This window comes from Haliotis rubra, unplaced genomic scaffold, assembly GCF_003918875.1.
Source record: "Haliotis rubra isolate DU_JTF1 unplaced genomic scaffold, ASM391887v1 Scf57, whole genome shotgun sequence".
Taxonomy (NCBI): domain Eukaryota; kingdom Metazoa; phylum Mollusca; class Gastropoda; order Lepetellida; family Haliotidae; genus Haliotis; species Haliotis rubra.
Window position 1 is genome coordinate 2,931,276 of NW_025767268.1, and position 26,396 is coordinate 2,957,671.

At 39.2% G+C, this 26,396-nt stretch overlaps 1 protein-coding gene across 3 annotated transcripts in view; it reads left to right on the forward strand.

The window, feature by feature from the left end:
- Nucleotides 1-4,050: 4,050 nt before the first annotated feature.
- The window catches only part of LOC124254288, a 53,856-nt gene continuing 31,510 nt past the window's right edge, over nucleotides 4,051-26,396 (forward strand). Inside the window, exons 1-5 of one of the 3 annotated variants that reach the window (XM_046688202.1) lie at nucleotides 4,051-4,547; nucleotides 9,733-9,835; nucleotides 13,074-13,127; nucleotides 16,457-16,549; nucleotides 17,533-17,560. In XM_046688202.1, the coding sequence (XP_046544158.1) occupies nucleotides 16,510-16,549; nucleotides 17,533-17,560 (68 nt within the window). In that variant the 5' untranslated portion in view covers nucleotides 4,051-4,547; nucleotides 9,733-9,835; nucleotides 13,074-13,127; nucleotides 16,457-16,509. Of the gene's footprint in view, nucleotides 4,548-9,732; nucleotides 9,836-13,073; nucleotides 13,128-16,456; nucleotides 16,550-17,532; nucleotides 17,561-19,439; nucleotides 19,481-20,114; nucleotides 20,217-20,666; nucleotides 20,700-26,396 lie in introns of those variants that run through there. The other 2 variants (XM_046688204.1, XM_046688205.1) reach the window with 2 other exon arrangements.

Sequence of the window (26,396 nt, forward strand, 5' to 3'; positions counted from 1 at the left end):
GTTCCAGAGTTGGTTATATATTTACATACTGACTTTATACATCTGAAATATAGCTGGAATACTGCGGAGTGCGGCGTAAAACTAATCTCACTCACTCACTCACAAAGTATTCTTTTCATGTCCTCTCGATATTGATCAGATAAACACGAGCCCACATTTATAATAGCCGGCGTTTTGACAAACAACCGCTTCATGCTACAGACAGACTGTTTTCAAATTGTGCTCAGTTCTGACATGACATGACATGACATAACATGGTGGTAACATGGCGGTAGGATATGCAATGTATGCCTCGGAAGGGGAGGGGACGCTTTGATGTGATGTTGAGCCAATTGCATAAATGGATGCTCATGCTGTTGATCACTGGATTGTCTGATCCGGACTCGTTGTTTTACAGACCGCTGCCATAGAGCTGAAATATTGCCGAGTGCGGCGTTAAACAACAACCAGCCAACCCTATATATGTTGGGCATATTCTGACACAGGTAGAACGTAATGAACGTCTATGCTTGGCACAGTTGCACCTGCAGATGGCTAAACGTCCTGCAAAATGTGGGTATAGACGTCATGGAGTGGCCATCGAGATCATCTGACCTCAGTCCCATCGAACACGTATTGTATGCTCTCAGAAGAAGTCTTCGTGCCTTGAGCCGTCAACCCCAGAATGTTCAAGAAGTGGGCACCATGTTGGTACAGCAATGGCGCAGGTTGCCTAATGCTGTGTTCACGGGTGTTTAGCAGTCAATGAGACAACGTTGCTTTGCTGTTGTAAATGCGAGAAGGGAGTACTGAGCAAGCTCCGGTACAGATGGCTAGTCCGTGTGAAATCAAAAAGTGACCCACGTGGTACTGTCGACTGTGGAAGGTGCACCAAGAGTACCTTAATCTGAGCATGCCTACAGATACCTTCTCTGTTTTATATCAGGCCATAATGATTTTTGAGTTTCTTTCAGCATGCCTACGGATGCCTTCTCTGTTTCATATCAGGCCATATTGATTTTGAAGTTTCTTTGAGCATGCCTACGGATACCTCCTCTGTTTTATATCAGGCCATATTGATTTTGAAGTTTCTTTGAGCATGCCTACGGATACCTCCTCTGTTTTATATCAGGCCATATTGATTTTGAAGTTTCTTTGAGCAATCCTAAGGATGCCTTCTCTGTTTTATATCAGACCATGTTGATTTTGAAGTTTCTTTGAGCATGCCAACAGAACCTTACTTGACGTTACAGGGCAGGAGTACCGTGGGATGGAGTACCGTGTCCAGAACTAGACCAACCTAGTGATGGACTCAACCTGTCTGTTCGTGCCTTGAGACCAGGTGACGCTTGACACTGGGCCTTTGGACGTTGATCCGGCCTGAACCATTCCATTGGCAATGCCTCTCTGAAGTTCAGTTAATCGAGCCATATTTCTGCCCTTTCGTCGAAGTCGTGTGTGAAATGCTTGGTGCTTTTTTCATTTATTCGTCCAGTGGGCCCAGCCTTGTGTTTGACCGGTCAAGATTACATAACAGTGTCACGTACGGATAGGGGAAGATGCCCGAACTTTTACAGGTGATAAGCGCGGCAAAAAACGTCAAAGGAACCGACTGAGTCCTGCCATGTGTTCAAACTGCATGTTGGGAACGGTGTTTCTTCAATGTCTGTCTTTACGTTAACTTTGTATAGATTTTTCGACTATTATTTTGTTCAGGTCACAAAACAAAACAAATTGACTTGTTTTACTAATACTGTTAGATATATTTGTATTTAGTCTTTCCTATGCGCCTAACAGTATAATCCAGACTAAATGTGTATTTGACCCGTGAAGAAGTGAAGAATAGGGTTACAGTTGGGCTTCAGCACCCCATGCTTCTTGTAAGAGGCCACTAACGCCAACGGGTGGTCAAGCTCACTGATCTGGTTGACCCACAATTTGGTAGTTATGTTGTTTGAAGCAGAGTTGCAGAATTTGACTTTTTTATTTCTTGGAGGGGTGGGGTGGGGGCCTTTGGTGGTGGGGGCTTTGGAGGCAGGGAGGGAACATTTTGACCTTTGTTGGACCTCTTTGCCTTGAAGATGGCGACCATGTTCTTAAATTCACTCAAAAACATTTCCTGGGACTGTAAACATCATTTCCTGTCATTGTAAACTGTTCCCTCTCACAATTTAATCACTGTCTTGTACTGTAAACCTCTCTCGTCATAGTAAGAATCATTTGCACTCAAACACATTGTTATAAACAATTCTGGGATAGAACCGCTGGGAAGAATTGGGTTAGAATTGATCTCCAGTAACCCTTGCTTGTCGTAATTAAGAGGCATCGGGATCAGATGCTCAGACTCGCTGACTTGGTTGACACACGTCATCGTATCCGAATTGTGTAGATCTATCAATGCTCATGCTGTTGATCACTGGATTGCCTGGTCCAGACTCGATTATTTACAGACCGCCGCCATATAACTGCATGGAATATTGCTGAGTGCGGTGTTAACCATGCAGCAAACCAACAAAACTAAATGTGGCTTTATGCTACGCACACATCTGCCATTGTGAAAGAATAAACACAAATAGACAATTAAACGAGAATGGCTGTTCGCTAGAGCTGCGTTGTGTAAGTCTTAAAACCAGCGTGCATTTTATAATCGGTGGTAGGGCTTCCACGGGTACTCGAGTACTCGAGGACGAGTCGGGTTTAGCTGGACTCGAGTGCATTTTAAAGGGGGGGGGGGGGTAACTCGAATTATTGACGTTGACGGACTGTCTACCATGTGCTAAGCATGAGCGGCCGTTAACGTCTAATATTAAGAAAAAAGATATAACTTTATTATCCCGGAGGAAATTCTTATACATCCAAACTGTCTCAAAATAAATATACACACAGTTCACAAAAATATACACAATAATTACATGCTCAAAACGAATGCTATTTACAAATAAAACTGACATGATATAATTCAATTAACCACATAGGTAAAGAGGCTGAATAATTCGAGTTCTAATCACATGATGGTGATCAAAATATTTGTTGCATTCACGAATACTTGATGGTATGAAAGACTGTCGAGCTCTGTTTTCAGGGAAGGTAATCGACAGCAGCCTCCAGAAGGAAGTAGTTCAAAATGGTGAGATCAAATATGTCAACTATCAAATCTAATTTTAGCTGTCTTTTTGACTATACTCGAAATACACTCAAGAAATTTTGCAAGCAGTATTAACAATTTTGAAAAGTCTGTTTTTGTTAAGATGAGACAGATCCCCATACCAACATAGAAAATTGTAGGTCAACACACTTTAAATAAAGGTTTGATAAAAAACTGTCATTACGGTTTTGTCAATGCCTTGACGATAATAATGTTCAGAATCAGAAATTAGGCCAGTAACAGTGGCGTCATCTGCAAATTTCACAGTAAACAAGTCATATATTGACAGTCATTGGTATACAAAACGAAGAGTACGGATGAAGGAACACAGCCATGTGGATCTCCAGTAGAGGTTGAGAGAAAAGAAGATTGATAGCCATTGACACTGACATACTGAGTTTTATGTACCCTGAATTCTTTAACCCATCTGATAATGTTTTTATTAACACCTAGATTAAATAGTTTACTCATCACACGGTGTGGCTGTATGGTATTAGTTGTTACAAGTCTGCAGATGAGAGTAAATATTATACATCGATTGAGATTTCACTTCTTAAAATGATTAGGTAACTATCTTGAAAATTGATCGTTTGCTTGAAAGGTATGAATTTCGAGTACTCGGGTCCGAGTCGAATCTCGCCCCTCGAGTACTCGAGTCCAAAAAAATGGACTCGTTGAAGCCCTAATCGGTGGCGTGGTGCAAGAATGTTTTGTCAGGCACAGAAAGAACGGTGCACTAAGGTTTTTTGTGGCGGGTGTATAAAGAATTTTTCGCCAGCTCTGAACTTCAATCCTCAAGCCCCGGGTGTATATTCGCAGTATTGTATCAGGATCCCGCGAACCAATCGTATTTCGTCTTTCTGATATGGAGGTTGGTTAAACGTTTTATCTATGCTATGCTCGCCATGAGCCCAGTCGAGTGGTTGCCTGGTCACGATTACGTCATAGTGCCATATATGGAACAAGGGTTTCCGGGAAATCCTCAATCGGGTTCTCAGAACATTAATTACCATATCAATGCATATACAGACCAATAGCTATCACTGCTCTCAGTGCAGGGGATACAAACAAACTTCCACGAAGCAATATCGACTTTTCAATCATATTACCTGAGCCTTTTCAATGCACAAACCGCGGCGATAGGTGAAACTAGGTCACGTGAAGACACGTTTACATTCAGATGTGGTTCACTAAGTTTCTGTGCTCGACCCTTGCCTTAAACAGCAGAAGTTTCCAGGTAAACTGAAATACATGCCATCGCTCTGGATTTGGAAGTGAGCCATTTGGCTATCGCGACCTGACAGTTCCAGGAACAACACTCAGTGCACCAGAGACGTTTGGGCTCGCCTCGTCGTCAATGTTGTGATCGACTTTTCACTGTCGTCAGTGTTTGTTGAAGTTGTCACGAGCAGATATAGTTTGGGTAAGTTTTCCAGCAATGACACGCGTGCTAATTAACACAGACCGCACGTGAAATTATTCATGTGCATTGTGGAAATGGTTTTCAGCAACCCACGTTAAATGTAGGTGGTGACTGGCGAGATGGGGGGTAACTTGTAACTGATACTGCGGATTTGTATATTTATTTATTTCACTGTGCTGTGCTCAATAATGCATATTGATCAGTTTAGTGCATTGATGCTCGTAATGTCAAACCCGTGAAGGTCCGGGTTATAACATTGATCTTCCGTAACCCATGCTTGTCGTAAGAGGCGACTGACGGGATGGGGTGGTCAGGCTCGCTGACTTGGTTGACACATGTCATCGGTTCCCAATTGCGCAGATCGATGCCCATGCTGTTGATCACTGGATTGTCTGGTCCAGGCTCGATTATTTACAGACTGCCACCTCATGGCTGGAATATTACTGATTGCGCGGTAAAACTCACTCACTCACTTGTAATGTCAATGAGGGGTTGCTGGCATGGTTGATGGGAGTCATCATTTCTACTTTGGATAACTTGATGCTAATATTGTCAATCACTGGATTGTCTGTTCCAGAGTTGGTTAATTATTTACATACTGACTTCATACAGCTGAAATATTACTGGTGATAGGGGGTGGGGGGTAGCTCAGTGGTTAAAGTGTTCGCTCGTGACACCGAAGACCTGGGTTCCATTCCCAACTTGGGTACTATGTGTGAAGCCCATTTGTTGTGTCACCTGCTGTGATATTGCTGAAACAGTGCTGCTTAAAATAAAAACTCACTCACTGGTTTCATTTGTTGATTATCTCCCCTTGGTAGAGATCGAGTGCCGAGGTTGATCTGGGATTATGGGTTGGATGGGGTGGCTGTCAGGGGAGCGTATCCAAAAGTATTTCAAGTATCTTCTGGGGTCTTTGTCATTTGTCATTGCGTCAACTGACCGCATTGTCTCAACTGACATCATTGTCTCAACTGACCCCATTGTCTCAACTGACATCATTGTTTGAACTGGCCCCATTGTCTAAACTGACCCCATTGTCAGAACAGTGATCACTGACAATGTTGAAAAATTATATGTATGCAACTGTTAAAAATGTTTTAGTTGGATCTGTGTTAAGGTTGTCAGTGTCCCAGAGACTAATCACTGATCTTGGGGTGTAGTATGTTGATTATTGCTCACTTTAATAGAGTGAGTGAGTGAGTGAGTGAGGTTTTATGCTGCTTTTAGCAATATTCAAGCAATATCAGGGCATGTGACACCAGAAATGGGCTTCACACATTGTGCCCATGTGGGGAATCAAACCCAGGTCTTCGGTGTAATGAGTGGACACTTTAACCACTAGGCTACGACCCTACCCTTAAATATAAAACTGATGTATTCAAAGAGTTTTGGTAATGATATTTATGTTATTTTTCGGTTTATACAAATATGCAACTTTGATGTTCGAGGACAGTCAGTGTATACTACAGGTATCTGAAACTATGTGCTATAAAAAAGTGAACAACTTATGAAAATATCAAAAATCCTACCTCGTGTTTTTCTAATTAAACTTTTCACAGAACAAAATATACAGCTTAAACATTGTCATTCTACTTGACATTGCACCTTGTGCCGACTAAGGTATGCAGTGTTCAGTCTAAGATCTATTAAAAATAGTTTTGCCTAGACAGAATGCACGTGCAGATTACATTGTGAAAAAACATTTTAAATCATGATTATCAATGTAAATAACATATGACATTTTGTTCCGAACTGTCATTAAATCAACATTGTCAAAAGTGCCTTTCCGTATTCATATGAAACCTAAAATTGTAATATAAAATTAATTCTGATTAATATGTAAACATGTTGCATATGTTGAAATTTATCTTATGTTTTTGGGGACCGTTTCTGACAAAATACTGACTGGCAATGGAAATATAATAAGCATGAAAGACACAACTTCAAGATTATATTAAGATCAGTGTTTCACCCAAAAAAGGCTTAAAAAATAACATGACCTGCCATTTCTTAGAAACCTGGAGCACGGCAACTTGACAGTAGTTAGGGACCTGAACAAAACATAAGGAGCCATGGAGCATAGCACTAGGAAGTTCATGTTATATCATGATGTTTTGGGAAACAATGTTGATAAATTGCTCTATGTTTCCTGCATCATTGATTTAGGACAGTGTACCCACAGGCTACATCCAGCAGCGTGAGTTTCATCTGCTGTTCAAGGGACACACTTCACTACAGATGTATGCAGTTGTGTACTTGTAAACTGAGATATAAACACATTCCCAACATGTATGATCCAGTTCTATTTTCTGAGAAAGCACAAGCTGAGACATGTAAACATGCTGTGTAATCATTAGAGTACTTTATCAACTTAAGTGATTGTCTGGCAGGTGATTATCTAGCATGTGATTGTCTACTTAGGAGATGCCCTTGTAGGTGATTGTCTTGTAGGTGATTGTCTAGTAGGAGATTGTCTATTAGGTGATTGTCTAGTAGGAGATTCACGTGTAGGTGATTGTGTAGGTGATTGTCTAGTATGTGGTTGTCTAGTAGGTGATTGTCTGGAAGGTGATTGTCTTGTAGGTGATTGTCTTGTAGGTGACTGTCCAGTAGGTGATTGTCTTGTAGTAGATTGTCTAGTAGGTGATTGTCTAGTAGGAGATTCACGTGTAGGTGATTGTCTTGGTGATTGTATAGTAGGTGATTGTCTGGAATGTGATTGTCTTGTAGGTGACTGTCCAGTAGGTGATTGTCTTGTAGCAGATTGTCTAGTAGGTGATTGTCATGTAGGTGATTGTCTAGTAGGTGATTGTCATGTAGGTGATTGTCTAGTAGGAGATTGTCTATTAGGTGATTGTCTAGTAGGAGATTCACGTGTAGGTGATTGTCTTGGTGTTTGTTTAGTATGTGGTTGTCTAGTATGTGATTGTCTAGTAGGAGATTGTCTAGTAGGAGATTGTCTAGTAGGTGATTGTCTAGTAGGAGATTCACGTGTAGGTGATTGTCTTGGTGATTGTATAGTAGGTGATTGTCTAGTATGTGGTTGTCTAGTAGGTGATTGTCTGGAATGTGATTGTCTTGTAGCAGATTGTCTAGTTACAGGTGATTGTCTTATAGACGATTGTCTAGTAGGTATTTATAGTACTGGTTATTGTCTTGAAGATGATTGTCTTGTAGGTGATTGTCTAGTAGGTGATTGTCTTGTAGGTGATTGTCATGTAGGTGATTGTCATGTAGATGATTGTCTAGTAGGTGATTTATAGTACGTTATTGTCTTCAAGATGATTGTCTTGTAGGTGATTGTCTAGTAGGTGATTGTCTTGTAGACAATTGTCTAGTAGGTGATTTATAGTAGGTTATTGTCTTCAAGATGATTGTCATGTAGGTGATTGTCTTGTAGATGATTGTCTAGTAGGTGATTTATAGTACGTTATTGTCTTCAAGATGATTGTCTTGTAGGTGATTGTCTTGTAGGTGATTGTCTAGTAGGTGATTGTCTAGTAGGTGATTTATAGTAGGTTATTGTCTTGTAGGTGATTGTCTAGTAGGTGATTGTCTAGTAGGTGATTGTCTTGTAGACAATTGTCTAGTAGGTGATTTATAGTAGGTTATTGTCTTCAAGATGATTGTTAATATATGAACACTAAATTTGAATATAGACTATACAATTTTAAATGAATAAACATGCTCATATTACAATGTTTAGGTAAATAATCCTAGTGCAAAATCTCTTTGAATTTATTGGCTGTGTACACAATAGAAATACATTACACTTATGACGTCTGTGTACATATATTGAATACTTTATGTCAGAATGGTGTGTAACAGTAACAGAAAATACCAAACTGAAATCCTCTGTTCATAAACCAAATTGTCTGAGATTGCTGCATTTGGAATATTCTAGGGCAACTAAGGGGATCAGGTGGTCAGATTCCCATATGAGTAGACCGATGCTCATGTTGTTGATCACTGGATTTAAGGCTCCAGACTGGATTATGTACAGACCGCCGCCATATAGCTGGAATAATGCCTAGTGTGGAGTTAAACAGCCAGCAACCAACCAACCAAATAATAATAATAATAATGAGTGAATTTGTAACGCGCCAAACTCCACGCCAGTTGGTATGCTCATGGCGCTACAAGTAAAGTTATTTACCAAATCAACTGCATACATCCATGGCCGGATACAGCTTTTTGAGAAAGGGGTGGGGTGGGGGTCGGGGATGCACAGTTCATTTTTACCCGTTTTTACGAGAGTTTCAATGGTCATTTAATAAACTGTCAAACTGTCAGGACAAAAGTGGACGGGGGTGTATCTCTGCACCCCCCTCTGGATCTGCCTTTGTACACCTATTGTACTAGATTGTTAAACATACTGTGTTACTTCAAAACAACACAATATAGAGATAATAGACATACAACTCACCTGATTTGAGATGACGACTTCACTCTTTGCTGATCTACGCAGTTTTGCCTTGTGTTGAGAAATCGTGCAATGTAATCAAACCGTATGGTTTAACACAGATAAACAGTAGTACAGGTACACTGTCTTAAGCTGACAGATAAACTTCATAAAACTAACAACTAATATTATATAATAAATACAAGCGAAGCCACATATTCAGTGTTTGTGCTCTGGCTTTTGTGTTTGTTGTTTTATTTTCATTTATTTTGTATTTCTTTGTTTTTCATATTTTTTTAAAATTCTTTTTGGGTATTTTAAAAAGAAAGTTTCCCAGAATAATGTGGAACCATTTTTCCAGGGTCACCCTTGACAAACACACACATTGTTCCATGCTGAATGGTCTGCAAAATATTGTTTAGGCCAGACCAATTTTATTTCTTGTTTTACGGATTTTTGTCCTCAGAAAACTTAACGACTGGAGGGAAAAAAAATATAAAATCAAAATCACCAGTCAAAGTAATATTCCTTCTTAATACCAAAAGTATTTTACTCTTGGCATTTATGAAGTGTATATGGGGCAAAATACAATCTAAATAAAATAACTTGTAAGTTTACACTTTTGGCCAGTTTAGGATTATATTTTTGGAGCAGGGAATTTAAAAAAAAAAAATCTTATTCGAGAAAAAATCTGACCGGGGGGATCCGTAAAACAAGAAATAAAATTGGTCTGGCTTTGTGAAAAGACATTTCACTGTTCATCTTCTGCTTGTTTTTCAGAGCGAAAAAGATTGCATGTCTTTAAGGGGACCAGGAAAGCTAACCTGCGTCTAAGAAGCATCTCAGCACAGATTGAATGAAGGAATCCTGACAAAACCAAAATGTAAGAATTTTGAAACTTCTCTGCTTATTCCTTATCAGTTAGAGGCTAGAACAATTCATATCCAGCAGATCACCTTCAGGTTACACACCACCAAATGTTTTCCCATAGACTTCTATAGTAACCTTATAATTTTTAAAAAAATAGACAGGCTATCAACAGCCATTCCATGTACACATGGGTACACTCTGGCCTTTAAACTACCATAAAACACAATATCTGGCGAACTTGTCCAGCTCGTTTTGCGAGCACAGGAAGCGGAACACATCAACCCCAGTTCCCCACCAAATGTCACCTACTGGAAAATATCTGTACACACAATAAGCGATAAGTGATGGTGATAAAAATGACAGCACTAAATATTTAAAATTGTGGTCAGTTTTAATTACTGGTTGGATGTGCTTTTAAAAAACAAACATCTTACACTATTTCATCCAATCACAGCTGTCACATGTCTCTGTCTCTCTTGACTTGTTTACATACGGACCGGCTCAGCTAGCAAGCGATACTTATTTAGTGTAGTGGAACCTATAGGAAAATTTAGAAAAATTTGCCCTAGGCAAATCTGTGATTTATGTACTGTATATACATGTAACTTCTCAGAAAAAAAATATAATTGCATGAAGCTTCAATACTTTTTCTTGTCCAACATATCTATATGGCACAAGAATATAGTGATTTGCTGCACTGACAGAGCTGTAAGAGTTATATCATGTCTATTTCACCAAAGCTATACAAAATGCACTTCTGCATTAATAGAGAAAGGTTTCAAATCATACATATACCATGGGAGTTTACTCTTATTTCACAAAAGAAGGGCGGCCATGGGTTAATTCCATGCATGACTGGGACTGCCTTGATCATATCAATCCAAAATATATTTTGAACGACAAAAATCATGGAATTCAGGCCAGAAATTGGACAGATTTAACATTAAGCAGCTTTAACATCCTGACATATGTAAGGCTGGATGATGAACTTTGCCAGAATGTAATAAGTGAGGGGTTGGATTATGCCTAGCAGTCTGAAACACTGACCACAGTACCTTGCCGCCTGTTAGTCGATCAAGGCAAATGACCCCTTCAACAGATGAAATCACTTTTAGACCACAGCATGATAAGAACTTACACTTGAATCTATTGATTCATCAAGCTAAGACTTTGAAATACTCCCAGACATTCAAAATTATTGACTGTGTATTGTTTTGAGGCTGTTAGACTTACCAATTTCATGTATAAGCCAGTTTAGAGGGAACACTGTGAAAATATCCACATAACTTTGGAAATTTATTGGTTACCCTGCCCTAAACTGAATATTTTTAATTACAATTAACAGTGTTTGGCAATATCAGCTAAAAACAGAGCTTCTCTGCAGTAATGTATGGGTTACTGGGTTAAAGAAAGACACAAATGTATTTGCGTAAACAGGGGAGATAATTTTAAGATATCGAACACTCTCATGTCAATAAAATGTGAATTCAGACCCATAATATTACATTCCACAAGGGTCAGTTGTTATTATTTACATCTAAGCAGCTTCTAGGATTGATGTACAGCCCTTATTTCATGTCTGGGAAACTGAAATACTACACACTGAGGCATTAAGGGGACACTGTCAGAAATTTCTAATGGATGAGGATGACCGAGTGATGGAATTTTGTAGTGAGAGATTGTGGTGCCTTAACTGGACTGGGACACTTAAATGTACTATATGTACCTACATGTCCAAGTACTGCAACTTCTACAAGCTGGTAAAGCATATCTAAGCAAAGGGAGTATGCTTGATTAGACACTGCCAACAATAGACTTCCGGCTGGCTTGTCGAAATACCACATTGGATGTGAAGGCTTCTTTTTCTGCTGTATTTGTGAAGATACACCTCCCCATTCACCAACAGGCATTTTACAAGCTGAAATTAGTGATGAGATTACATTAAATGTCAAATCATAAAATCCATAACAGCAATGAGACAGTTGTTAATAAAACAGAAATTCATTTTGAAAGTCCTATGGGTGAAAAAAGGGGTATATTTTTAAAAAAGGAAAAGAAAATTAGGTCGTTGCATATTCAAAAGGGGACAGACAGAAAGAATTGATCATATGCTACATTGCATTTAAAACAAGGGTTTGTGACATGTTCTGCTGTCAGCAGTGAACATATTTCATGATATTCTTATCATTTGACTTCAAATTGACCCTCAGGAGATTAACTTAGACACTCACATTGTTGTAGCAGTGGTGATTTTAACCTAATTTGTTGTCAAATTCATCAGTTCCAACAAATTTAGAAGCCAGGGAACCACTACTTGATAAAGATTCACCGTGAGGGTCTTTTCCCACTGTTCGACCACAAAACGAAGCAACGTTCATATTCTGTACTCTAAAACAATCTATTCCACTCAAAACAGCCCTATCTTTACTCCCAGTACCTTTAAATTTGCTTCTACATTAATGCTAACATGTTTCCATGGTGAAATAAACACAGGAAATTATGTAAAGTATGAATTACTGAAAAGTGCTCGAACCCTACAGGTTAGACACCACCAAATGTTTTCCCATAGACTTCTATAGTAACCTTATAATTTTTTAAAAATAGACAGGCTATCAACAGCCATTCCATGTACACATGGGTACACTCTGGCCTTTAAACTACCATAAAACGCCAACTTGTCCGGCTCATTTTGCAAGCACAGGAAGCGGAACACATCAACCCCAGTTCCCCACCAAATGTCACCTACTGGAAAATATCTGTACACACAATAAGCATAGGCGATGGTGATAAAAATGACAGCACTAAATATTTAAAATTGTGGTCAGTTTTAATTACTGGTTGGATGTGCTTTTAAAAAACAAACATCTTACACTATTTCATCCAATCACAGCTGTCACATGTCTCTGTCTCTCTTGACTTGTTTACATACGGACCGGCTCAGCGAGCAAGCGATACTTGATTTAGTGTAGTGGAACCTTCATCACAATTGCTACATGCAGCAGGAAAATACAGATGATAATAATTTGGGGTCATGTTTTATAAAAAAACATAAAAGCATAAAAGTTGAAAGTAAAAACACTCAAAAGATCACAAAATGCAATGCTTGCCATAAGAAAATTGATAACAAAAATTTGCTTGCTTTGAAAACTGCAAGAGGGGCATACCTTTAAAAACCACATCCAATGAGTGTATCAATGTCAGTGAGACAAATGCCTTTTTTCCATCTTAATGATTGTAAACAATAAAGGCAGGTCACTCCAGTTTACATGCTGCTGCAGGTCCACTCAGACCACTAAAAGAAAAATGTAATCATGGCTAAATAAGGGGTCATGTTCAGTGTTGACATGAATGGAAGGGGTAGCACATTAGAGGTGAGGGGAGGTGAAATTGGGTTTAACGTCATGCTTGAGAATATTTCGCTCATATGACGACGTGCATGCGCATGTGTGTGTATGTGCAGCTGCTTGTACTAGCCCAGACTGAAGCTGGTTTTATAGTGCTAGCCCACTGAGATACCATGCCGCAGTGAAGCATGAATACCCCACTCAGACACATTATACTGACTCCGAGCCGACCAGTCCTCGTTGTACCCATTAATGCCGAGAGCCAGGCAGGGACCAACAAGTACCATATTTTAATGTCTTTTGGTATGACGCGGTCGGGGATTGAACCCGCGACCTTCCGCTCTCCAGGCGGACACTCTAACCACTACACCACGGAGGCGGTCTGTAGCACATCAGAAGTACACTGCCATCGCAGTGAGCTCTCCAGGTCCCAGTCTTCCAGAAGCTTGCTTGGCACGACCGAACAAAAAAAGTTGATGTGACTATAATCATGTTTGTCGTGTGCATGGTTGCGTGTGTGTGTGTCTATGTTGGTTTTTTTTGCAATAGTGGTCCTCATTGTTGCAGTAGTATAACAATAGTTGTCAAATATTGAAATTGTATTGGGAGTACATGAACTTTATAGCTATAATTATGTTAATCAGTGTAACAGACATGAAGATGGTATTGTTGATTTCGAAGTCGACCATTTCTTCCCTGTGGCTACAGTACAAAAAGGAATTTAAAGCTAATCTGTTGTCATAAAGTCTTGCTTGCCAGGTGAGAAAATTGGCATGTTTTATTTATGATTAGTTGTTGTTTATTCATAACATCATTAAAACTATAAAATGTATATTTTTGACAATACATTGGCATTTTTACATTCCCATTGATACAGTACTATCAGAGGACAAACAATTGCAATATATTAATTGTTCGATATATAGCTGCACACCTTGTTTGTAGGGCAGTGTGTGTGTGTGTGTGTGTGTGTGTGTGTGTGTGTGTGTGTGTGTGTGTGTGTGTGTGTGTGTGTGTGTGTGTGTGTGTGTGTGTGTGTGTGTGTGTGTGTGTGTAAGCTAGCCTAGTGGTTAAGGTGTTAACTCGCCACACCATGGAATTGGGTTCAATTTCCCACATGGGTACAATGTGTCAAGCCCATTTCTGGTGCCAAATGCCTTGATGTTTTGGTATATTGCTAGAAGCTGCATAAAATCCAAAGCACCCGGTCACTCATTTGCAGTTTCCAGAAATTTGTGATTTATTATAGAGAAGCATGTACAATGTGAATCAGTGGCTGATCCAGAGGGGGATTCAGGGGGTTAGAAACCACCACCCACCCACCCCTTTTGAAAATGACTAAAGACCACATTGAAGTTAATGTTTAGCAATGGCAGAGCCAAGGTGGGGTTCAGGGGGTTCGACCACACACACGCGCGCACACGCGCACACACACACACACACACACACACACACACACACACACACACACACACACACGCACACACACACACACCTGGCCATACATTATCAATGGTCTCTTGTTACTCTCTCTAAAACTCCACTGTCATCACTTCTTAACTCTAACCACTAGAGCTTTTCAACTCTGAGATTTAAGAGACTTTAATTATATCATTATTATATTTCACCTTACACATTTAACTTTAATTGGACACTTGGAATATGCAGAAATCCAAAATCGTTGTATTCCATAAAGGTGGAAATTTATGTTCATATGAAAAATGGTACTACAGGGGATCCCAAATGGAAACTGTCTCGTATTATAAGTATCTCAGACTTGTCTGCACATATACAGACTTCACTATATGTGTGGCGGATTACAGATCACCACTGCAATGGGGAATTTTGACAGCATGGTCCTACCAATACTTACATACGGGCGCCGAGCTCTTGGGATATGAGGTAGTAGAACAAATTGAGAGGGTACAGACAAAGTTCATCAAAACAATTCTACATCTGCCTTTGACAACCTGCAATGATGCAGTGCTTGGTGAAAGTGGACGACCTCTATTATATGTTTCTTATGTAACTAAATGTGTTAAATATTGGGCCAAAATAATCAACATGAATAACGACAGATTACCAAAGCAAACCTATTTTATAGAGCTGTGACGATATATCGTAGTATCGATAATCGTGATACTTTATCTGACGATAAATATATCGATACATTTTTTCGTATCGTGATATGTATCGTTGACCTTAAAATTGTTAATTTTCATTAGATATTGATGGTTATGTCAAAATTTCTTGCTATTAAAATATGATTTTTTAAAGCAAATAACTAAAGAAAGCATATCGTGATATGCATCGAATCGAATCGTATCGTTCCAAGATATCGCGATACGTATCGTATCATGAAATTTCTGTATCGTCACACCTCTACTATCTAATGCTATATGGATTAGATAACATCAACAGATCTTCTTGGGCCAAAAAAAGCAAACATATCTTATTCTAGTTCGGATTCGGGTATGCTCGGGTTATGCAAGATGTTGGACACCTCTACTATCTTATGCTATATGGATTAGACAACGTCAACAGATCTTCTTGGGCCAAAAATATCAAACATATCTTATTCTAGTTCGGATTTGGGTACGCTCGGGTTATGCAAGATGTTGGACATATTGATATTGTCATGTCTGAGTTCAAACAAAGAGTGTCTGACTACAACATTCAATGATGGCAGGCTTCAATGTCATCCAACTCCAAGTTGACAGCTTATTCAACTTACAAAACAGTTCTGCATGCGGAAACCTATCTCTCACAAATCAGTTCCCCTCCATTGAAGCAAGCGTTAACCAGATTCAGATGTGGCTGCCACCAGCTAATGATCGAAATGGGGAGATGATTGGGCATAGACATCAAGAACCGTTTATGCAGATACTGCCTTTTGATATAATTTCCAGCTTGTCGAAAACGAGTACCATTTTATCCTTGTCTGCTGTGCCTTCTCCGACTTAAGAAAGCAATATATTGAGTATAAATACTATAGTAATCCCTCATTTGAAACATTTGTTAGGCTTATGTCTTCAAATCGTCAACTTACTTCTGTGAATTTGTCTAAATACATATATTTTGCTATGAAATTGTATGAATGACTTCATTTGTAATCACAATATTGAAATGTTTTGTACTGTGGGCCTGTGGCCTAGAAAAACGTGAATAAAATGACTTACTTAGTTGGACACTGTTTCTGTATGAACTGATTAATGTTAAAATGTTTTGTTGTTCATAGAATAGCGTATGTTTGAATTATGAATTGTTACCATTGATATTTATCTTCCCAGGTCAAGTGTAAAGATAAGAAGACCTGGAGGACGATGGTTCGGATGATGAACAGATGAAAAGAAGGAATGCAAGCTCACCTGTAGATCCTGAAGGTATTATAAGGTTATTCCATACCCCATGTGTATAATCTGAGAGGATTCTGAGGAGATTCCAGGATTGAATGTGTTCTTCTGTGTGCATGAATGAATCATGTATGGACTTAGATGACCAAATTTTGGTGTACCCCAACCACTGGCCATTACCCAGAATATCATGCAGTAGATTATAAGTCATGCTTTAATTCACCTGTCATGAGTTTGAATCCCAGATTAGCCCTGGTTATGTTCCTTGGTTTGTCTGCTCCATATCCATGTTCCTAGATACATTATGATGAATACTGAACTGAATACTGTTCAATTTTGCTAAAAACTCAGCTGTCTGATTGCCGACACGATTGTAGGTAAATATTAATTTTACATATTTAAATATAAGGTTTTTTTCCATCCCAACTCGGTACCAAACACCCAGGACTCCATTCCACAAAGATTTTAGCGCAATCACTGTTGTAAGTCTTAGTTAATCAATGGGAGTTACAGTTGTCTTAGCACTTAGATACATGTGTATCAGGATAACAGACATAATTTGTTGTCCCCAAGTACCGCCTGATGAAGAAGATTTCTCTATGTCTCCCTAGGTTCCTTAGTTTGTTAAATACATCATGTGCATATACGTACCAAAAGAATTCATCTATTAACAGTTACTGTACGAAGATGTTTGGAACACTTTGTTAACAATATTAAATCTTAAAAGTAACTTGCCTGCGACTTGATAACAAATTTGAATGAAACTTTAACAATTAATTTGTGGCCTTAAAAAGGCTCTTATTTATCAAAAATGTTGATTGTGTTGTAATTCTGAGACATTTTCAAGAATATCATTTCTGGTACAAGTTCAACCGGAAATGTTGATTGGGATATTTCAAACGAAAATTTCTGACATATTTTCCAGAATATACTTTCTAGTTCAAGTACAACAACTCCAGAAAGTGCCTGTATCATTACTCTCAGTTACTCTATAAAAATCTCTTTCTTTACAGATATTACCATGGAAACACCTTCATCCAGGTATGTCCTTTATAGGCAAAATTGTACGTCTTGTAACTGGGTCAATTCTGATTTGCAACATGATGATAAAATAATGTATGATAAAATTATGGATGATAAAAATATGGAGAATAAATTACGGATGATAAAATCATGGATGATAAAATTACAGATGTTAAAATTATAAACTGAAAGCCATTAGAAATGCAATTTGACTTTCTTACTTTCTTTACTCACACTAATTTCAACATATATAAACCTAACTGGCAGATATGTTTTAAGTGAACATCTGTGAATAATTTCATCTGAAAATGTCCAGTCAACAACAACATCAGTGATGCAACAACGACATCACACAAAGGAGGGGTCACTTGCAGTCAATATCGTGTGTGTCCACAGTGCACTGCAAGACATGCTCGCAGTCTTTGGGGCATTGCAAGACACACATTTCTCAGGAACAGCTGTTGGATGGTCTGCAGCCTCTGATGGTCTGTGGTCTGATCATGACACCACCCCCTCCAAAATGATCATGTTCAAGGACACAGTTTGGCGCATATTTCTCCTTTACATCGATAAATCTGTTGACGTCCATCTGCAAAGGATAAGTTAAACCTGGATTCATCTGAAAAAATGACATCTGGCCATGTCCTGTTGCCAAGATTGGCCCCATTTGCTGTCCATCGCTGTCTTGCAAGTCTGTGGCGATGCAATAAGGTTGGACCACAGTACGGGTGACGACGCCGGATGTTGAAGGCAGCAAGGCGTCCTTGCACCTTGTGGGCGCTGAAATGGCGTTGACTTGTCCCAATTGTCCTCCTTGCCTAATCATCAGCTGTTTCGCAAGTGTGAAACTCGGATATTGCGGTTTTGTCGAGCTGTTATCACAGGTGATGCAACAGGTCGCGGACGATCAGCAACACTTCCAGTAGCCCGAAAACTTTGTCTGAGTCGACTTACAGTGGGTGGATGCACGTTAAAGTGCCTGGCAATCATCACATCTGAAGCACCTTGGCTGACCATACCGATAACCTGATTCCTTTCGTCTTGTGTCAAGTGTGGCATTTTCTCAAAGTGATTGAGTTCCACAATTCCTTGTGCTTTTACAGGGCCTGGGTGCAGGTGTTTCATGAATTTGGTTTCATGAATGTGGTTGTGTTTACGAGAAATGTCAAAGGTTCAATTTAAAGTATCAAAGTTCATGTGAGAGGAATGCTCCGGGACTCGAACTCGAAATGGTCCAGAATAACAGCTTTTTATCCCTACATCCTCTGTATCACGGGGAAAAATCTTCAATAGAACTTTTGTAAGTTTCAGGACAACAAATACCAATTGCATTTTTAATTGCTTACAGTATAGATGATAAAATTACTGAATATACTGTTAGATTTATTTATCTATATGTCATCACAATTAAATGATCCGCCGTGATTGTGTCCAAAGTACATTGAAGTCACTCACTCATGTGGATCCTATGAAGATCTGGGTTAAAGCTGGTCTTCAGCAACCCATGCTTGTTGTAAGATGCGACTAACAGGATCAGGTTGTTCGGATCTGTGCCTTGGATAACACATGTCGTCGCATCCAGTTTGTTTAGGCTGATGCTCATGATGTCAGTCACTGGATTGTCTGGTCCAGACTTGAGTTTTTACAGTCTACAGTCTGCTCTGAGTCAGTTTTACGCCGCTTTTAGCAAACACAACAAACAGGTGGGGACACCAGGTGTACAATGGGGATTAGGGCCATGTCAGATGCTTTAACCACTTACCCCACAGCCCCAGTCTGTTAGAAGCAAACACACAAACAGGATATGTTTACTGATAGTCATTTCAGATGTAATATATTTCAGTGGAGACTTTTCTTAATAAGTCACTTTACATCAACAGTGAATATATTTTGGCACACAGATGGAGAGATTACAGAATTTGAACCAGAATGCTATCGGTAGGTTCACATGTTATGATTTCAACATTTTGGGGCTGAGTTATTTTCACTAGAAATATAATACATAAATACTACTTTGAATTGTTTCTCAGACCTATATTGTAGGGCTGTAACGATGCACTATCGATGCATTGCAATTGTTGAGTCTCCAATAGCAATTAATCAATGGTTTAAGTGAAAAACTATCGATGCATCGATAGTATGTGTGACTATAGATAGTTTAGTAATTGTCTTTCGTTGATAAATGAGCAGACTTGCAGCTTCATTGAGTTTATGTTTTAACTGTTTACTTGATCTGGGTTTCAAGTTTCTTGTCAGTTATATAAAAGAAACTACTTCAACTTTTATTTCATATAAACTATACATTCATATGGGAAATGACTTCAAATGAGACAATTCAAGGAGAAAAAAACTATAGTATTGCAATAGTTGGTAGCAATACACTATCGCTATCGCAATAGCTGTTCCCCCTCAATAGTCACCCCTACTATATTGCCATCATTGCTACATTTACAGAACATTTACCAGAACATTATGTTAGGTTTGTTTTGACTGTGTTTTGATAGGCAATATCTTCCATAGCTGCATGATAAAGTAACACTGATGTTACATGAACGTTTGACTCATTTTTCAGCGCCATATACAGAGGATGTTAGAAAAGGAGGGATGAGAGCCTTCAATGTGGCAGATTCTCCTAATGCTGTAGTCGCTGAGAAGGTAGTCATCAACCAGAACAGTAAGTATAAAAAGGGATTAGTGACATAATCTAAAAAAATATTTTATCATCTATAAATACGATCGTTACATCTACATAGAAGCTCTTTTCATCTTCAGTAGAAAGTCTTTTCATCTTGGTAGAAGATACTTACATCGATATAGATGATACTATCATTGAGCTCTTCAGGACTTATATTTATCAAAACTTTGAAAGTCACAGGAAAATGAACGGAACTGGTTCAGCCATCTAGTTAGGAACACCACTGATGTTTTTAATCACATATCTGACAATCAGTAATGGCCATTCATTTTTCTCTTTTTAAAATTTCATTTTGATTTAAGACTACAGTTTTATAAGTGTTCATACCCAGTAATCAAAAGTACTCAGTGGCTTCCAGCCAATCAGTGAGAAACATAAACAACTGTCTGTTGCTCAAGACAGTGAAGGCTCATATGATCATGCTTTCAGCTCCTGTGGTTACCCGATTGGACAAGATAAAGGGTATGTTTCATTAAATTTTATAAGTATGAATATATTGACAGGTATCTCCGTTTTTTAGAGCAATCATTCTTTTTTAAATTAATTTTTAGATGTATTGAAAAAAGAAGTTTTTTGGTTTAAAAGTATTTTTCTTGACTCACCTGAATTTATTGTTATATATTTGTTTATACCAGGGCATATTGTCAATGTCACCTTTGGGGTGGTGGGGTAGCCTAATGGTTGAAGCGTCCGGCTTGAAGACACAGGTTGAAGACCATGGGTTCGAGCCCATTTCTGGTGTCACCTGCTGTGATATTGCTGGAATATTGTTAAAAGCGGCATAAAACCATACTCACTCACTTACTCACTGGGTATTCTTTTGCACCACTGGATAACATTAGGTCCCCTAAACATCATGGAAACTAGGTCATTAAAACAGTGAAGTTGTAAACTGCTGTGACCAGTATGTATTATGTATTTGTTATCAATCAAATGAAGATCAATCAATGTGATTTGGATAAAATGACATAAATCAATCCAATTTGTGGGTGGGGTCTGTGAAAGGTCAAGGTCAGTACCCAATCCAATTTGTCCATTCTTATTACCATTTTACATGACATGAGGATGGGGTCTGTGAAAGGTCAAAGGTCACTAGACTGGTCAAATTATGTATCATGCTTCAAATTTCATGAAATTTCTGATTCGTTTCTGAGGAATCATTTTTCATGTTCGTCTGGCACTCAGTATTGTTCTCACTTGTGTTTTGGTGACACTGAAGGTCAAGGCCATCCCAGAAAATATCTGTGGACAAAATATAAAAAGTTGTTATCCATAAAGTTTGTCAATATTCTACTGTTATCTATTTGGTAAAGTTAAAATGGGTCATATGTGATAGGTTTAGGTGAATTCAGGAAAAGAGCTGTTTCTATTTATTTTAGTCATGAATAAACACCTTTCTTGTTTAGTTAATCATATAACTTTCTGTATATGTTAAAGATCGATTTTCTATGTTTTAAATCTGAATATGTGTGTGTAGTGTTTCCAAGTTTCATGATTCGAAGAACAACATGAGGGATAAGAGTCGAGCCAAATTTGTATTCTGAATTCGCACATTAACAGCGTTTAAAATTCCCGCCTGGCCGACCGTCCGGACAGTCAAATTTCAAAAGTAGCCTGTCCGGTAGTCTGGTAGATGTTTTTACCCTTAACAGTAAATATTTCATAATATCAGACAGGTTTTCTTGTCGTCAGTTTGAGGTGTTTAAGGTATTATGATAATTATGTTAAACTATTTACGATTGGACAGTTCATTTTACAAGAACCAATCAGAACACATGTACTTTCATCCTGGTTCCCTGGGTCTGTTTAGCGCCTGCGCTAACACTCCGACACTGTGGTTGCTGCATTCGTTACTCACTTGTGTTATTCGGGACAAGCTGAATAGCTTAGGTTACGGAAAGGGCGAACTGTGGCGAATGTGGTTGCCTGGGTCAGTGTCGAACATTAGCGCAGGCGCAACAGACCCAGGAACCAGGCTGATGTAACGTTCAGTTTTTAACTCGGTGCATTGACTGGTAATTTTTAAAGTTATCAGTACGATCTGTCAAGTGTGTAATTTGGGAATTTTAAACACTGACATTGATACTGCAAGTTCAATCTGACTCATATCTCAAAAGTTACAAACTACGTAAGCAGACCTCACAGTCACAACGACACACTGATTTCTTACGTTGGATTTGTAGACTCCACATGTGCGACATTATGATGCATCAGAGAGTACACCATGACTTAGAAATTCACAAACATCAAATTCACAAACATCCCATCGCGCATGAACTCCAAGCACCACGGTCTACAAGGGAGATAACTCTAATGAGTTGAACTGATGACCGCTAAGAAAACTTGACATTACAGTGTGAACACTCAAAATATGTATATTTGATTGTTGTATTGTACATTTATTACCATTTCAATCTGTTTGCATATGTGTGTCTGTGTCTGTGTGTACGTGTGTGTCTGTGTATGTATGCATGCCCCTCTCTGTCAGGAATCCTGGTTACAGTAGGTTTTCACTAAAGCTGAAGGCGTACTACCTACCCTAGCCAAAATCATAATACAGAAACATAGCCTAGGACGAGTCCATTCCGCATTGTGTCATTTTCATGTTTGGAACTGTCACACTGCATCTGCATTCAGTACACATCCCACTGACATAAGTAATACTTGTCAGTTGTCCTGAATATAAGATGGTTAAATCTTCATGGGAGGTCATTGAGAATCTTACCTAATATTAGTGAGAGTGCCACACATTTGCTCAATATTGAGTTTATCAATGACTTTTGGGTATGAATACTACATGGTCAATCAAATGTCAGTTTTGTTTTATATATTGAGCAGTGCTCAGTGGTTTTAAGTCCCGTGAAGATCTGGGTTAGAATAGGCCTTCAGTAACCCATGCTTGTCGTAAGAGGCGACGAATGGAATCGACTGGTCAGGCTCGCTGACTTGGTTGACACATGTCATCGTATCTCAGTTGCGTGGATCGATGCTCATGCTGTTGATCACTGGATTGGTCTGGTCCAGACTCCAGACAGCCGCCATATAGCTGGAATATTGCTGAGTGCAGAGTTAAACAACAAGCAACCAACTGTATTTTTATGGGTTGGTCTTGATGTGACCTGTATTTCCCGTTTCAGGGCAGACCAAGCGAAAACTTGACAAATTTAAAAGCGATTCGTACTATGAAACCAGAGCCGCCAAGTCTGCAAAGGAGTGTGTGAAAATTGGCTGGGTTTTACTTACAGGCTCTGAAAAATGTGGCAAGACATCACTGGGGCTGTACATTCTCAAAACCTTTAATCAGTCCTACATCCCACTTTATATCCAGAATCAAGGTGATTTGGAATGTATTACAGATCTGACTGGACTTGAAGATGTTAAAAAGGATGGTAAATCTGAAACGTTCGTCATTTTCATTGATGTTCCCTTTAAGTGGCATGATGAAGTTGATACCCACTTATCGGATGCAGTGGAACTTGCTAGAAGAGGTCCAACTCATGTCATAATAAGCATTTCAACAAGGAACCTGCAAAAGCTGGAGAAATCTACTCTGCTTAAATGTCAGGGGAAGAACTCCCAACATGAAGTGACTCTACAAGACCTTCCTTTGCAAGAACATGAACGATATGAAATTTTGAAACAGAAATTAAAGCCACAGACAGTCAAATCTTTAGGACCAGCAGAGGGCTCTCAAGAGGCGGTACTTCAGGAGATTGCAAAGTTAACTGACCACCCCTGGTTCTTCATGGCCATTGAGTCAAGTGGCTCTAAAAAGGGCACAGAGCTAGTGACAAGCTTAAAGAAGCCAGTTGGTTCCTTCATTCAGCAGCTTGAACATATGGCCAAAAACGAACAGATGAAATTTGCTGCACTTGTAATGATCGTGAAAGATGGTTTCTTATATGAAGCCAAGAATAGGCCTCCAAGATCACCCAAATCTCCACAACCATTTTTTGAAGATTTAAAGGAGATACTTGACATACCAGGCATTTCACTGGGGAAGATTCAGGAAGCAGCAAAAGGTATGATAGGAGAGTACTTGATTTGCACAAACAAAAGATATACAGTTATTCATGAATCAGTCACTGATGCAGTGTGTCGAGTACTGTTTTCAGAAAGTGAAGAACTCATGCTTGAATGGTGCCCCCTCAGTTTTCTCATCCACAAAACAGTAATTCAAGACTGTGAAGACGAAGACACAGATAAACTCGCCATAGATGTTTATTTTAAAGAACCCTTGATCAGAAGGCTCTTGGAAGAGGGGTGTGTCATGGATGCTTTAAAATTTTCAGGATTTAATTCACGAGACTTCGTGAGAAACATTAAGAAGAAACTCAAGGAGAAAGTTACAAATTACAAGGATGTTCTTTTGCAAGCCATATCATTAAAGCATTTTCCATTGGTAGAGGAGATTGTAGTGAACGTCTTGAGGACTCTGCCTGGGAGTGGAGAGTATATCAAGCATCTGGCTCTGGAAAGAGCTTGTGAGGCTGGCAACAAAGAAGCTTATGACCTGTTGCTTAGTGTGGGTGCAAAGGTCAACCTTCCCTGCATGGCTGCTTGCAAGGTGGGTAAATGTCCACAAATTATCCACAAAGTTTTAAAAGAGCTTGTTAACCAGTTTTATAACCTCTCTCCTGACATACTGAAGGAATGGATTTTGATTGTCATAACACATGGAGATATTGATGCAGTAAAAACCTTCATCACAAATCTCATAGGTAGAAAAGTAGGACATGACTTGATCGTCAGCGCCCTTTGAGGTGGCTTGCAAACTTGGATCTCTTGATAAATACAACGCAGTTAGCTGTGATGGATTAAGTCCCAACTGGACAAGCCTGTTACTAAGTGCCAGTGAAGGTGGAAATGAGAAAATCATCACACATCTCCTGGAGCAGAGAGACCATGCGACATCGGATGAAAAACCATGCAATACAAACCTGGAAGAGATGTTTCTTGCAGCTTGCAGGTTTAATAGAAAGGGTGCAGCAGAGCTCCTTCTGAAGAGAAACCCCAGTGTGTTAGATGGAGTTACTGAAACAGGCCAGACAGCTCTTCATCTTGCTGCAAGTGTTTCTCACATTGACAAACCAGACACTCTCACATGGCTTCTCACGGTGAAGACCTGGGACACCACCACCACTGACATTGATGGTTTTACTGCTCTGCATTCAGCATGTTTCACTGGGAATGTGACATGTGTGGTACAGTTACTGAAGGCAGGGTTTGTCACACAGGCTCCAGATAAACATGGAAATACCCCACTGCATGTTCACCTGAAGGGAATATTCATCAACAAACCTGTTGTTATGGCGCTTGTCAGGGCTAAAAATGCAATTCCCAGAAGCTCCCATATCGCCAGTGTGCAAAACAATGACAAACAAACTCCTACCCATTTGCTATGCATGAATTCAAATGGTATCATGGCATCTATTCTTCAGTTCTTGATGCAGGATGAAGATGAATATAAAATGGTGGAGAAAACTTACATTCATTCTATAACCATGAAAGATAGGAAAGGGCAAACTCCACTCCATACTCACATCGCTTCGACAGGGACCACAGCGGTCTTTAGTCTCCTTCTTGAGAAGAAATATGTGGATGTAAAGACAGCTGATGCTGAGGGAAACACAGTACTTCATCTTGCATGCAGGACAGGTAACGATGAAGTCATCAACATGTTGATGCCGAGAACATGTAATAGATTAACATACAAAGAGGCAAATCAGCAAGGACAGACACCACTACATTGCTACGCTGAAAATGGGTATGATGGGAAAATAACAGAACTTTTATGTAAAGATGTAGATGCAAAAGATTTGCAAGGTGAAACAGCTTTGCATCATGCTGTGAGCAAAGAAAATAAATCTGATGTTGTAAAAGCACTGATGAAATTAGGTGCAAATCTGAACTCGACAGATAACAAGGGGCAAACTCCTCTGCATAAAGTCTCCAATGTGTCACATGGCACAAGCGTGGAAGTTGCTCTGATGCTTGTACAGGGACTTAGCAATAAACCACAGAGAGCAGACGTCAGTATTGCAGACAAAGAACAAATGACAGCATTGCATCATGCCTGTGTATCAAGAGGAGTGTGCAGTTCACTGGTTGCAGAGTTTCTTCTGTCTTGCAAAGGAGATATTTGGAGTCAGAATATGC